The 12,512-nt window shown below is 39.0% G+C and overlaps 8 protein-coding genes across 8 annotated transcripts; 4 read left to right on the forward strand and 4 right to left on the reverse strand. All coding sequences in view use genetic code 12, as the record gives it.

The window, feature by feature from the left end:
• Window positions 1–68: 68 nt before the first annotated feature.
• CANMA_002329 (uncharacterized protein) lies at window positions 69–1,811 on the reverse strand (the record flags this gene model as incomplete). Its single annotated transcript, XM_051814386.1, has 1 exon — window positions 69–1,811. One exon carries the CDS (start codon window positions 1,809–1,811, stop codon window positions 69–71), a length of 1,743 nt encoding a protein of 580 aa, XP_051672114.1.
• Window positions 1,812–1,948: 137 nt separating this feature from the next.
• COX15 (Cox15p) lies at window positions 1,949–3,485 on the forward strand (the record flags this gene model as incomplete). The annotated part of the gene is made up of 2 exons (XM_051814387.1): window positions 1,949–1,980; window positions 2,081–3,485. 2 exons carry the CDS (start codon window positions 1,949–1,951, stop codon window positions 3,483–3,485), a joined length of 1,437 nt encoding a protein of 478 aa, XP_051672115.1.
• Window positions 3,486–3,546: 61 nt separating this feature from the next.
• Window positions 3,547–5,460, reverse strand: CANMA_002331 (uncharacterized protein; the record flags this gene model as incomplete). Its single annotated transcript, XM_051814388.1, has 1 exon — window positions 3,547–5,460. One exon carries the CDS (start codon window positions 5,458–5,460, stop codon window positions 3,547–3,549), a length of 1,914 nt encoding a protein of 637 aa, XP_051672116.1.
• Window positions 5,461–6,409: 949 nt separating this feature from the next.
• CANMA_002332 (RNA polymerase II subunit B1 CTD phosphatase) lies at window positions 6,410–7,249 on the forward strand (the record flags this gene model as incomplete). The annotated part of the gene is made up of 2 exons (XM_051814389.1): window positions 6,410–6,639; window positions 6,688–7,249. The coding sequence occupies 2 exons, from the start codon at window positions 6,410–6,412 to the stop codon at window positions 7,247–7,249; spliced, it is 792 nt and encodes a 263-aa protein (XP_051672117.1).
• Window positions 7,250–7,308: 59 nt separating this feature from the next.
• CANMA_002333 (uncharacterized protein) lies at window positions 7,309–8,661 on the reverse strand (the record flags this gene model as incomplete). The annotated part of the gene is made up of 1 exon (XM_051814390.1): window positions 7,309–8,661. The coding sequence occupies one exon, from the start codon at window positions 8,659–8,661 to the stop codon at window positions 7,309–7,311; it is 1,353 nt and encodes a 450-aa protein (XP_051672118.1).
• Window positions 8,662–8,998: 337 nt separating this feature from the next.
• CANMA_002334 (uncharacterized protein) lies at window positions 8,999–9,523 on the forward strand (the record flags this gene model as incomplete). Its single annotated transcript, XM_051814391.1, has 2 exons — window positions 8,999–9,001; window positions 9,059–9,523. The coding sequence occupies 2 exons, from the start codon at window positions 8,999–9,001 to the stop codon at window positions 9,521–9,523; spliced, it is 468 nt and encodes a 155-aa protein (XP_051672119.1).
• A 171-nt stretch (window positions 9,524–9,694) lies between these two features.
• CDC14 (phosphoprotein phosphatase) lies at window positions 9,695–11,451 on the reverse strand (the record flags this gene model as incomplete). Its single annotated transcript, XM_051814392.1, has 2 exons — window positions 9,695–11,343; window positions 11,406–11,451. The coding sequence occupies 2 exons, from the start codon at window positions 11,449–11,451 to the stop codon at window positions 9,695–9,697; spliced, it is 1,695 nt and encodes a 564-aa protein (XP_051672120.1).
• Window positions 11,452–11,792: 341 nt separating this feature from the next.
• Window positions 11,793–12,404, forward strand: CANMA_002336 (uncharacterized protein; the record flags this gene model as incomplete). The annotated part of the gene is made up of 3 exons (XM_051814393.1): window positions 11,793–11,799; window positions 12,018–12,276; window positions 12,344–12,404. The coding sequence occupies 3 exons, from the start codon at window positions 11,793–11,795 to the stop codon at window positions 12,402–12,404; spliced, it is 327 nt and encodes a 108-aa protein (XP_051672121.1).
• Window positions 12,405–12,512: the final 108 nt, after the last annotated feature.

Raw genomic sequence — 12,512 nt, forward strand, 5'->3', positions numbered from 1 at the left:
TCACTGGTGACGTTGGAGGAGACTGACGTGTGAGCCAACCCCTAAATTCCGTTCCCTTTAAGTAAATCCTATTCAAATTTTGGTTCCTGAATAAAGAGACGTTCAGTATACTCACTAGATAATGGCAAACTTGCCAGGGTATGGCTCTCGCCATTCAACACTTCTAATTGCCAAATCTCTGCCACTTTGCCACACTCAAGAATTAGTCCAAGTATCTCTTTCGACCTTCTGTAGATAGGGTCCAGCTCAGGATTCAGCAACCCTTCTCTGAGCAAAGCTTTCAACTCGAAATTAGAGTCCTTGAGATATACATTCATACAACAGTTCTTGTGGTTGGAAACCAAAAGCTTGGTCATTTCGTAAAAAAACAACTTTGACCTATTATGTAAAGCTGCTTCTAAAGCTCTAGCAATCAAGGGCAATACCTGAACGTAGTCGTTGCAAATGGTTTTCTTTATGAGCTCGCGAATAATGAGACTTAGTTTCAATTCACTTTCTCTAGCGACGTCCTTTGGTAAAGCAATGGCCGTTTTCAAGCCCAAATACAAGTTAAACAAGATGCGAAGAATTGGCATTTGAGGCTGGATACAAGGTTGTCTGACCTTCCACTTGCTAAACTGTTGCTCCATGCGCAGTCGTTTTGCATTTTGTACATGTACATCATACCTAGCATGGGACCAGCAATAGTTCATTATACATTCGAGAAGTAATAAGACAAGTGTGGCACTGCACAGTGACCACAAATCAAATAAAGTACAAGTATGGACCAAGTCTTCAACACATGTGTTGAAATGTCCCAAAAAGAGGTTGGGATTCTCGAAAACTCCACTCTGCTTGCCTATAGAAACGAGTCTGAAGGCAGCAAATATCTTTTCAGTTATCAATTCGGACTCATTGATGGTTTGCATGATCTCCATGATGGCTTTATTTGCCTCCCAAGCATGTTCAAATCTAGTTGAAGGGATTATAATTGGACATGACACCAACTGAGAGATTGGAATTCTCTGAATACCTTGAGGTGCCTTGCAAATGACTTCCAGGTTTAATTGACTAGCATCAAGACTCATCAACTCCGCTATGCTATAGCGGATCTTGTCATCCTTGAATGAAGCCACTAATGGTGACACCTGCTTTGCAAATTTGCTGATGGATTTGTCACTAAACCCACTAGTATGATCCTTATCTTTTCGTTCAGACTCTGTGATATCCATGCTTATCGCAGCACTTGTAAGGTCATACTTTTGTTGTAGACCCCAATCACTCTTACCGGTTGTGATGGTATCGTCAGCAAACTTTGTTAAACCAGATTCGTCTTTCAAATTGCCAGCTTGTGCCAATGGTTCTTGCTTCTGTATAACCTTTTCTAAACTCAGCAAGTCAGTTCTGTCTGTGACCAATTTCTGAACTTCTTGATCGCTAGACCATTGTTCATTGTTGATCACTCCACTTGTTGGCAAATTTCTCTTTGATCTTGCAATTATTAAGTATTCCCTAACTCCAAAGGATACAACAACACCCACAATAAGTACCAAAATCAAAGTCATGAGGATGTAGAATGACTGAGAAATGATTGAATTGTTGAACGCAACCAACGGAGACACAAAACCACGATTTCTAACAAGGGAGTTAGACTGATCCAGAACTCCTAGTTTTAAATAAGCTTGATCATGGTGTTTGTAAATATACTTGGGTTCCTTAACTGACACCTTTATGTATTGAAGGTGAGGATCTTGTTTGAAATTTTTACGTTTAAAGAACCGTTGATAGTGATCTATTTTGGCTTGGACAATTTCTCTATTGTCGTAGTTCATTTGAAAGGAGTAAATGTAGAAAGCAAGCAAGTGGAGCTTGGTCAATTTTAAGGGACAGGTTGTTTTTGTAGTCCAGTGGTGAACTTTTTACAACCAAGGATTATTGTTTGGCTGCTAAATCTACTATATACGTGTGTATGGGTGTAACAGCACAACCAGTTAAAATATTGTTCAATGTAATCAGATGATTTTCCTTTCATCAGTTAAACTAGTATCTGTACAACCCCACGGAGAGACATGCTTCACAGGTCTAACATGCTATTTGCTAGGTCAAAGCTAGGTATAAGGACACTTTCAAACCGTCCTTTTTTAATCTCCCACCTACGTAGCAGAGTATCATCGCCAATACTCAAACAATGCCATGCCAAATTTTCAACCTCATTTAGTCAATTTCTCAAAACTAAAAGGACGTACTCCACAATATCTTCAACTTTTGATTCTGCTGCTCAAAATACACGTCTGATGCCCAAGCCCAAACCAGATCATGTTGTTCCTCCAAAATCAGTTGGGTATTGGTTGGTAGGGACATCAACTTTGATTTTCGGTATTGTAGTGTTGGGAGGTCTCACAAGACTCACTGAGTCAGGACTTTCAATTACTGAGTGGAAGCCAGTCACAGGATCGGTCCCTCCATTGAATGAACAGGATTGGATAGATGAATTTGCAAAATATAAAGACTCGCCCGAGTTTAAACAGTTGAACTCGCACATTACCTTGGAAGAGTTCAAATTTATATTCTTTATGGAATGGAGTCATCGATTAGTTGGAAGGTGTATTGGACTCTTTCTCATAGTTCCAGCAGTGGTTTTCTATATGCGAAACAAGTTTACGCCAAGGCTTACCAAACGAGTCATAGGCTTGACGGGATTGTTGGGGTTACAAGGAGCAATTGGCTGGTGGATGGTTAGATCGGGATTGGACGAGGAGCAGTTGGCTGAAAGAAAGTCCAAACCCACCGTTTCCCAGTACCGATTGACCACACATTTGGGAGCAGCATTCTTGATGTATCTTGCTGTGTTGTACACTGCCTTTGAAGTCTTGAATGAGAATAAACTACTTAGCATGATCAAAAAGGGCAAGGGCCAGGCCGTGGAAACTATCATTGGACAATTACAAAACCCAGTATTGAAAAACACCAGAGTGATGGCTTTGGGATTATTAGTGTTGACGTTTGTCACGGCAATGTCGGGTGGTATGGTTGCTGGTTTAGACGCCGGTTTGATTTACAATACTTTTCCCCACATGGGGGATGATTGGATTCCAAACAAAGGTGAGCTTATGTCTGATGTATTTTCGCGTAAGCTGGACAAGTCAGACTTGTTATGGAGAAACTGTTTGGAGAATCCAACCACTGTGCAACTCATACATCGAGTATTTGCCACTACGACCTTTTTTGCTGTATTGGCAGCACATATGTATGTCAACAAGAGGAAAACAATCATTCCCAAGACGGCAAAATCCATGATGCATGCAACTATGGGATTTGTGACATTGCAAGTTACATTGGGTATTAGCACCTTGATATACCTTGTACCTATACCTTTAGCGGCTGCTCATCAAGCTGGAGCATTAGCTTTATTGACTGCTGTGTTGGCATTCTGTGCAAGATTGAAGAAGCCAAGACCAGAATTTGTAAGGTATGCAAAGAGTTTGATAAAAAATAGAACAGTATGAAGGGAGAAAGCTAGTGTAAATAAGTGTAAATAGTACTTGTAAATAGTTTCAAGTTATAGCTTTACCATATACGTTTGCTTGACATTTCATATCGCATGACTTTGGACAACCCGTCATCGCCATCCTTGTCACCCCCAGGCAGTTCTTGCAAAGTTCCACCCATCAACTGTTTATTTCTCTTTTCCTCTGGAGTTTCAGGAACAATCTCGTCAAGGTCATACAAATGCGCCCTCGTGGTGGGGTTGATGGTAGAAGGTTCCGTATTGGGAGAACCAGGAAGATATGATAGATCTATCGGAGAAGGTTCCACATTAGAATTATTAAATGTGCTTGTAGTATCTACTTTTGGGGAAGGTGTCTTTTCAATGGGGGGTTTACACAGCGCATTGACTGGAACGTAGTCTCTCTTCACAGCAAGCTCTCTTTGACGTGCTTGGTGTGTTTCAACTGAACGGTTGGCAATTCTGAAAATCAATAGCACCAAGATGATTCTAACTAAAAGCAAGGTGAAAACGGATGCTGCAATAAACACAATACTTGCCAACACAGTTCGCACTTGAGTAGAGCATTGAATGATGAATATTTGTTTAAAGTCGCTGATTGTCATTCTCAAAAAACACACAGCAGAAGCCAACAAAGGCAATCCAATCCTTCGTGTCAAAACAATGAAATCAGTAAACTCATGACTCTTTCCCGGTTTACCTTCAGCACCCGTTTGGAACACCTGTAGGAAATCCAAGCAGGAAACGTACAAGAAATTGCGATAAACCCGTGGCTTGATCTTGTTAAATTTGGAAATGAAGCAATGCTTTAACCAATCGACAAATATTTCACTTCCAATGACGATAACACCAGGGCCAAAAACAGCGCCTAACCATGTATTCCACTTTTTCCAACTGTCAGGCACAAGACCATGAGCCGAGTTGAGTTGTATCAAGTTTCTCACCGCTATGATTCCCAACATCAAAGACAATTGGAACCGCTCGGACAAATCAGCCATTGTTATTTGAAATAAGCCTTCCCTATCTAGTTTTTTAAACACCGAGCTCTTTAATTCAGCAAACTGGTTTGATAGTAGCAATGTTAACAATGCATTGGAGTATGAGTTTGCGGCAACATTTAAAGAAACACATTGGTATATCAAGATGTATGCGTGAAATGATAGGTAAAACACTGAAATAAAATAAAAAATTATGAATCTCCCAACCTGATCTAGAGGAGATATATGAAATAGTATATTTATAATGTCCTGTCCAATGGAGGAGCACAATTTCTCGGCAACTTCTAAAACACCAAACATGACGTACAATTTAATGTCAGCCTGGCCCCTGACATCATGATACATCTTTGAGATATCCAACTTGCCGGAAAACAAAACCAACAAAGCCATAGATATTAAGCTTAGGGTAATAACATCCTTCTTTATGGAGTTGAATTGATGCGATAAGTTGGAGTTTGGGTTATTGATATAGATGATGACAACTTGTAAAAGTACAAGGATGATCTTGAGGGGAGCTATTGTAAAAAGCGCAAGAAATGAATTAAGACAGACAAACAATCCAAAAAGCATAAATTTCTCCAAATACCACGGTATGCTGAACATATTGACTAGCTCCTCGTACGACTGATTGTCCTTGTCATTTCGTTCTGCTTTGGTCAGCATTTGATTTTTCGTATTGGAAAGTGTAGGCAAGTTGAGTTCCAAGAGCACCAATTTGAACAAGGAGACCCCATTTTTTGCTCGTGATACATCAATCAGACCAATTTTGGAGAAATACTCAACTAATGACTCTCGTATAGACCTGTGTTGTTCCTCGTCATGTGACAAGTTATCTCCAAATATGACTTGTTTTTCTCTCGTTTTTGACTTTGCTCTAGCTCTGTTGATTACTTGAGCCAGTGATGGCTTACTTTTGGGCCTCTTGTGACCAGATATCTTTCCATTAATACCACCTGTCAGTCTTGGTTTTGCCATTGATCTGGATCGATGCCTACAGAATTCTGCTTTTTATACGTTTCGCGTTATCTTGTGTGTGCTCAATGTCTCAAAAAATGTACAAAGTTGCAGAGCGACATTGTAGTTATCAACAAAATACGACAGTAAATATAGAACAGAAGCCAGTGATCGCTTAGATGGACTGCCAGGCTAAGGATTGGTTGAGATTGAACTACTATTGTAAGAGAATATTAGTTTGCTCTTATGCAGGCGCCAGCTAACCCGCGCAATCATTGATTCCCCACTAATTTTTGCTATTCACTTATGAATGAGAGAGTGAAAGTGGAGTTCCAATGAGGTAGAGAAGTCAAATACATTGCTATAAAGAGTTAAACCTTAGGGCATCTGAATTCATAAACGTAACCGCATCTCTTCTCTTTAAACCAGCAGTCCAGGTAACACTCAAAAGGAAGCAATTGAAAGACATCTTTAGTACAGAAGAGACATCACTTACAATCATAAAACGACATTAAAAGTGTACAATATATATAGCATAGATGTACAGATGACCATACTATCGTTATCGTGTGCTAATATGCTGATGATGCAATTTAAGCGCCCTTATTTTATTTAAATATATTTTTTTTCTCTCATTCACACACTCTCTCTTGCCATTGGGACACTGATGGGGGAGAGTATAAATACTCTTTCAACATTAAATTGATATGCCCCTTTTTTACACCACTTTTGGTCTTCTCCTTCTTCTTCTTGTTCTTCTTCTTTTTCTTTTCACTCTGTATACTTGACATATATTTCATGATTCTACTATTACTACGACTGAAATACTGTTTACAACAAAACCTTTCGCAAAGCATAGTGAATCTATAACCCCAAATTAAATAGACAAATACCAACACAACCAAATTAAAACGCTTTCCCTCTACCATACTCATTGCCACTTGCTACAAATTAAAACTATCTGGAAACAATGGAGTTGATGACAATTGAAAAGTTCTTGCCGTACTTGGAACCATATGCCAATAAAGAGCTCCTAACGCCAGCTGAAGCACTCCAGCTATCGTTGCTCATCACTGAATTGCTCGTTGACGATTACGTCGACTTTGGCTTGTTAAAATTCTTATCGCGGTTCCTTACCCAACAATCGTATGATGAAATTATCGAGGAGAGGAATATTGAACACGAGTGTGGCTATGTGTTGTGCAATAATCAGCCGAAGCTGTTGGTGCGGAGGCTAAGTTTGAATAGCAATGGTACAACACCGGCGCTGAGGACTGATGCTGGAGCATCGACAAAGTATCAAATATATAACAGGAAACCGTCAATCATTTTACCAAACACCTATAAGAGTCAGTATTGTTGCAAGGATCATTATCAAGCCAGTGTATTTTATCGCAATCAGTTATCGAACGAGGCGGTATTTGCTCGCAAGGACATTATGGTTGTGCCGCCATTTCAAGGTGGTAGCAGATACTGGTATGAAAATTCAATCACTTGTTTAGAAGAAGTGATTGCAAAGCATAAAGAATTGAAGGAAGAAGGTAAATCAATGGCCGAGGTAGTGGCAATGATGAATGGACTCAATGTGAATGGAGATGAGATGAATGAAGACACTAACCAATTAATCAAGTTGATTGAGGACTTTGATATAGTTGAAAAAGAAGTTGATTATCATCATCCTACAGATGGGAAAATCCCCGAACAAGCTGTTGAAAGCGATGAAGAAGAAGAAGGGGATTCAAGTTTGGCGCATAACAGAATAGAAGGCTATATCACCACCAACAAGAGTTTTGGTGGGTACGTAGTTTGAGTATTATATATAACTGGTAATGACTTGATAACGACTACAAAAATAAAAAAACGATTAACTTAGAATTTATGTACAATTCTGGTCATGATTTCATTAAGCTTCTTTCTCAACTCGTTGCCGAATTCAAAATGAGGGAAGTTGTTGGACTTTAAGAAATCGCCCAAGGTCTTTCCTCGACCAACTCTCTCCTCGGTGGGGAATGTCTCATAGCTAAGGTTTGGCAAGTCGTTTCTAAGGGTATTTGGATTGGTTGGAGTGACAATTTCACTATGTTTACAAACACCATGAGCTTTTAGCTCGTGAACTAAATTGGAAAAGTTTTTCACCTTGGCTTCAAATCCTTCATCGAATCGGAGTTGTAAATTCCTTTGCAAATCAGACAAATTCAAGTTAGATTCCTGCAAAATGCTGTTGTATTTCGCTCTAATGAGATCAGATACCGTGTCTAAATCATTAGTCCAACTGAACTGATCAAGATCAAGCACCTCGTTAGGATCTCTGCCATCCAATTTCCGTTGCTCAATCTCACAAAAAAGTTGAAACATTTCTTCTCCTTGAATTAGCCTCTCATAGTATAATCTAGGCTTCATTAACTCTTCAGGGCCAAATCCACAACTGCCCCTAATGGGGTAACTTCCATCCCTATTCATATTCTCTTCTTCCAATTTATGAGCCGTTTCCCAAACCTTTTTAATCCTAAACCACAATACCTGTTTACGAATCAAAGATGCAAGCTTCCTACGTCCAGGCTTGTGTTTGAATGGTGATAACAAATATGGCATTGCGATTATACCCGATTTGGTTTCTTTAGCTACTGCTTGATAGGGGCCCTTTTCATTAACTATTGTGGTTAATTTTTCCACCGTCATATTGTTCAAGTCAAATACGAGAGATGGAATGATTGTGGACTCGATATACTCTGTGTCAAAGGATCTGTCAATGACCTTTTGCGTCAGTCCTTTGATTACATGATGCGAGTCGTACCCATCTCCACTTGTTTGTAAAGTTTCTGGGGTATACGGTAAAAGATGGGGGTTTGGTATCTTTCCAGCATATTCTAGTTGATTTAAATAGCGTAATGCCAACGACTGGCCATTTTTCGATGCTGTCTTAAAACCTGTCGTGATAAAGTCCCTAACACCTTGTTCCGTCGACAAATCGGGCCCTTTAATTTTTACTTTGCTCTTTTTACGAGATGCAGCAAGTGTATGTTCCTTGCCTCTTAAGGAATCAATTTTCTTTTCTTCTAGTTCTTTGAGGTTTTTCAAAAAGGAGCTTCGTCTTTTTGTCCAGTCGAAATATTCGCTACGGTGCTGGTGGACACAGTTTCTGAGGTTATCGTGGTTTCCATTGGCAATCGCATCAAATAATGCGTCATTGAGGTGAATGCCCTTTATTAATGCTTGTGTCATTTGATAAGGATTGGTGTAGTGTTTGCTAAAGGCCTCATACATGCCCACTTTCAATTCAATAGACAACCTCGCTGCATCCTCCAAGTTTGACCTCTTTAGTGTATTCGATTTCCGCAAAAGTTCCTTGTACAAGTGGAGTACCGAGCGAGAATAGTCAGGATGCCGTTTAAGTGAGTTTACCGTTTGTGTCAATGGGTTCATCGCGTCATCGTTTGTCGTCGCCCCTGGTTTCGCAACTGGTGATGTTGTTTTGCAATTTTTCAAAACACATGAAAAAAATAAGGCCTAGGAATCGCGATCCATACAAGTTCAACTCTACAAAATAAACCATAACAATATGGTACGTACGATTCCATCACTCATGTCTTCAACCACATACTAACTGTCTTTAATCTAGCCACCAAAAAAGGCCAAAAAAGCAGCCATAACAATTCTCAAACTCAAAAATGGCAAACTCACATACTTGCTCACCCTTTCAACAATAACCTTGGATAATATACGCCAGGACCTTGCATTAGCAATCAATAAATCCGGTGGAATACCCAGTCAAGATGCTGAAGCTGAAATTAAGAAGCAGGAAGAGGAAATTGAAGAAGATATAATTGATGAAGATAACATACCGGTACCGAAGTCTGAATTTGAAGTAATTGAAGATGTGGGTGGTGGTGACGCACATCAGGTTGATCTGGACGATTTGAGAATTGCGATACCTAGAAACGAGTCGTCGCCATATGATAGCGAATGGATTGAGTTATCTGATGATACCATTGACGAGGTGGAGTTTAAAGACTATGATATTTTGGCTTTTGCTACGGCTCCTGATGAGAAATTTGCTATTGTAGAGGCGGCATATGAAGATTGAGTGCGAATCTGTGATTAATCCATTTCTCCGGAAACTGGGTTCCAATCCGGTCAAGGAGGCTCTAGATCTCCAAGGTTATTACTAGGGTATCACGTTTATAAAATCTTACAATGTACAAATCCAGAATTGAAACTATATGCCAAAAACGAAAAAGGAGATTAAAGAAGGATGCTAATACTTTTTCCCACTTGTTTTTCTTATCCCTCCCGAATGCACTCTCGTTGGCTGGTTAGACATACCGCCCAGGCTCACTCGTGGTCTCGATGCTCTAGATTTCGTCATTCGCAAACTGCCATTGTTGTTGTTACTTGGAGATGCACCTGGTGATGACGAAGATAATGTTGTGCTTACTGTTCTAGTTGTGGTGGTGGTGGTTGTCTTGGTCAACAGTACCGGTTGTTGGTGAGAAGAGTTGGCTGATATGGACCGCAACACTCTCCATTCTGAATTTTTATTCTGCGGTGTTTGTGTCGGTGAGCTTTTGATTACATCTTGCATTACATTTTCATCATCTGAATTATTAATCATGTCGATGCTTGGATTCTCTTCTTCCTCTTCCTCTGGCTCTTGAATGTATTTTCTTGGTTGTCCAGGAGCATTTGCAGGTACAGCTGTTTGAATTTTTGATGCAAGGGCACCACTAATCTTACGTCTTCTAATAGGAGTGGCCGAGAAGGACGAGTCGGCAACAAACGAAGAATTGAGTTGTGGTAATTGATTGTTTTGCTCTGCGGCTTGAGCTTGGGCTTGAGCTTGAGCTTGAGCTTCCTTTTTAGCTTCCTTCATGCGCTTTTTGAAATCGTCATAGGAACACAACGGGAACAAGTTACCAATAAGTGCATCTGGTCTATTGTCCAACACCATTGTGTGTCTCCACTCTCTAAAATAGTTTTGATTAAGGTACAACCAATGTTGTTGAGGACCAACAACCATACCTGGTCTTAACATCCTCATATATGCAATGCACTCATTAGCGGTGAATCCATGGGTATAAATTAAATGAGCTCCAATTAAACATCCGGTACGTCCTAGGCCAGCTTTACAATGCACGGCAATTTTTCCTCCTTTATTTATAATGCACTCTGCAGCGCCAATGAATTTCTGCACATATTCAAGAGTGGGACAAGTTCCATCATCGAATATCATATCAATATGCTGTATGTTTCTCTTTGTAAACTCTTTGGCATCGTAAAGGTGTGAATTTAACCTGACAACTAATTGAACATTATTTTCAGTAAAGTAATGCAACACCTTCTTGAATGGTTCATTAAGTGAAGCATGCTTCTTGTGCTGGGGAGAAGCAAATGCAATAAAGTCTTTTGAAATGACATTAAAATCACCCTGGTCAACTCTCTCGTATTGTTCGTATTCTTCAAGATTGAACGTAGTCAAATCAATCATTCCTCGTTCTTTGGCTCTCCACATTCCATATACTACGTCCTGGATAGTTATTTCAAAATCTGCATTTGAGTAGCCAGCGTCTCTAAAACTGGCAAATGGGACTTCAAACTGAGCTATTGGTTGTAATACTTGATGAGGAGCCCATGATTGGATCAAGACCATGTAACAACATAAAATACATGCTGCATTTGCTCTTTGCTTAGGACAGGTGGAACTGTAAAACACTACTGCTTTGCCTTGATTGTCATCGTCATTTAAAATATTGTGCAAAACAACAGCAAAACGGTAGAGATTGCTTATATTCAATGGACCAAAGTCCAAATGGAATGCATTGTAAGGTAATGTATCTTCGATGGTAAAGTATACTACAGCTTCTGTATCTGAGGGAGTGTAGTCATATGCTCCAAGATAGATTCGATCTAAAAGACACGAAGTTAGTAAATTTTTTTGTCATGTTTGATCTCACTGGATACACACATACTTTTCAAATACTCTATGAGTGGTATGTTTGTCTTATTTCTCCCCATTGAATGTGTATTATGCTTTCTTTTCTTTTTGGGATAAAGAACGGTTGGTCTGATAAGAATGAGGAAGAATGAATGGTAGAATTCAGTTGTTTTGGTTTATTTAATAAATTTCAGCGGGTCTGTTGTTAGTTTGTTTATTTTGTTTTATATTGTTTACTTCTTATCCTAATGCAGTAATTATTGTCAACAATTGCACGACCAATATCTTTGCAATTGGTTGCGAAATAAAAAATTATCTCATCAAAGGCAAAAAAGGAGTCAATCAGTGGACGATTGCAAAACATATCTCTCTATACACCAACTGCAATTACAACTACAACTACCACAAACATACAAACACAATGGTTTGTCTATAATGCGTTGAAAAAGCATGGAAAATAGTTAATAATACTAACAATACTAGTCCTCCAATTTGTATTCTTTTTCATCAACGACTTTATCGGAGTTGAAAAAGTTTCGATTTCAAAGCGCCAGAGTGAACAATGTTCAAGCTTTGATTTGTATGTATACAATCGAAAGCAAAAAATGCGCCTTTTTAATGCACTAGTATTAACACATTTTATTAGACAAAATCGATCAGACATCCAACCAAATCATAAAACAAGAGATTGATGATACAATCGACTCGATTGAATCATTGGTTGAAGAATTGCCTGATAATAATCCAAGATTTGTGTTATTATCTTATCCAACAAAGACTAGCGATGGAAGATTCCAATCACCATTGGTGATGTTATATTGGATCCCCCATACTTCGAATCAGCAAAATAGAATGTTATACGCTGGTGCAGTTGAACAGTTTAGAGACAAGGCTGGAGTATCAAAGTATGTAATTCAGGAGATAAAAGCAATAAATCACAAAGCAGCTTAATACTAACTATCTTTTCTTTAGATTGATTAAAGTTGAAGATGAAGATGATTTTGAGGAACTTGAAGAACAAATTGTGTCGTGAACTTAGATGCGACACTACACCAACCGAGCTATTATTTTAGATTCTCCATTTGCTTTTTATATATAGATACATTTACCTTTAGTCTATACCTATATATATATATATATA

Source organism: Candida margitis (assembly GCF_024628925.1).
Source record: "Candida margitis strain CBS 14175 chromosome Unknown scaffold12, whole genome shotgun sequence".
Classification (NCBI taxonomy): domain Eukaryota; kingdom Fungi; phylum Ascomycota; class Pichiomycetes; order Serinales; family Debaryomycetaceae; genus Lodderomyces; species Lodderomyces margitis.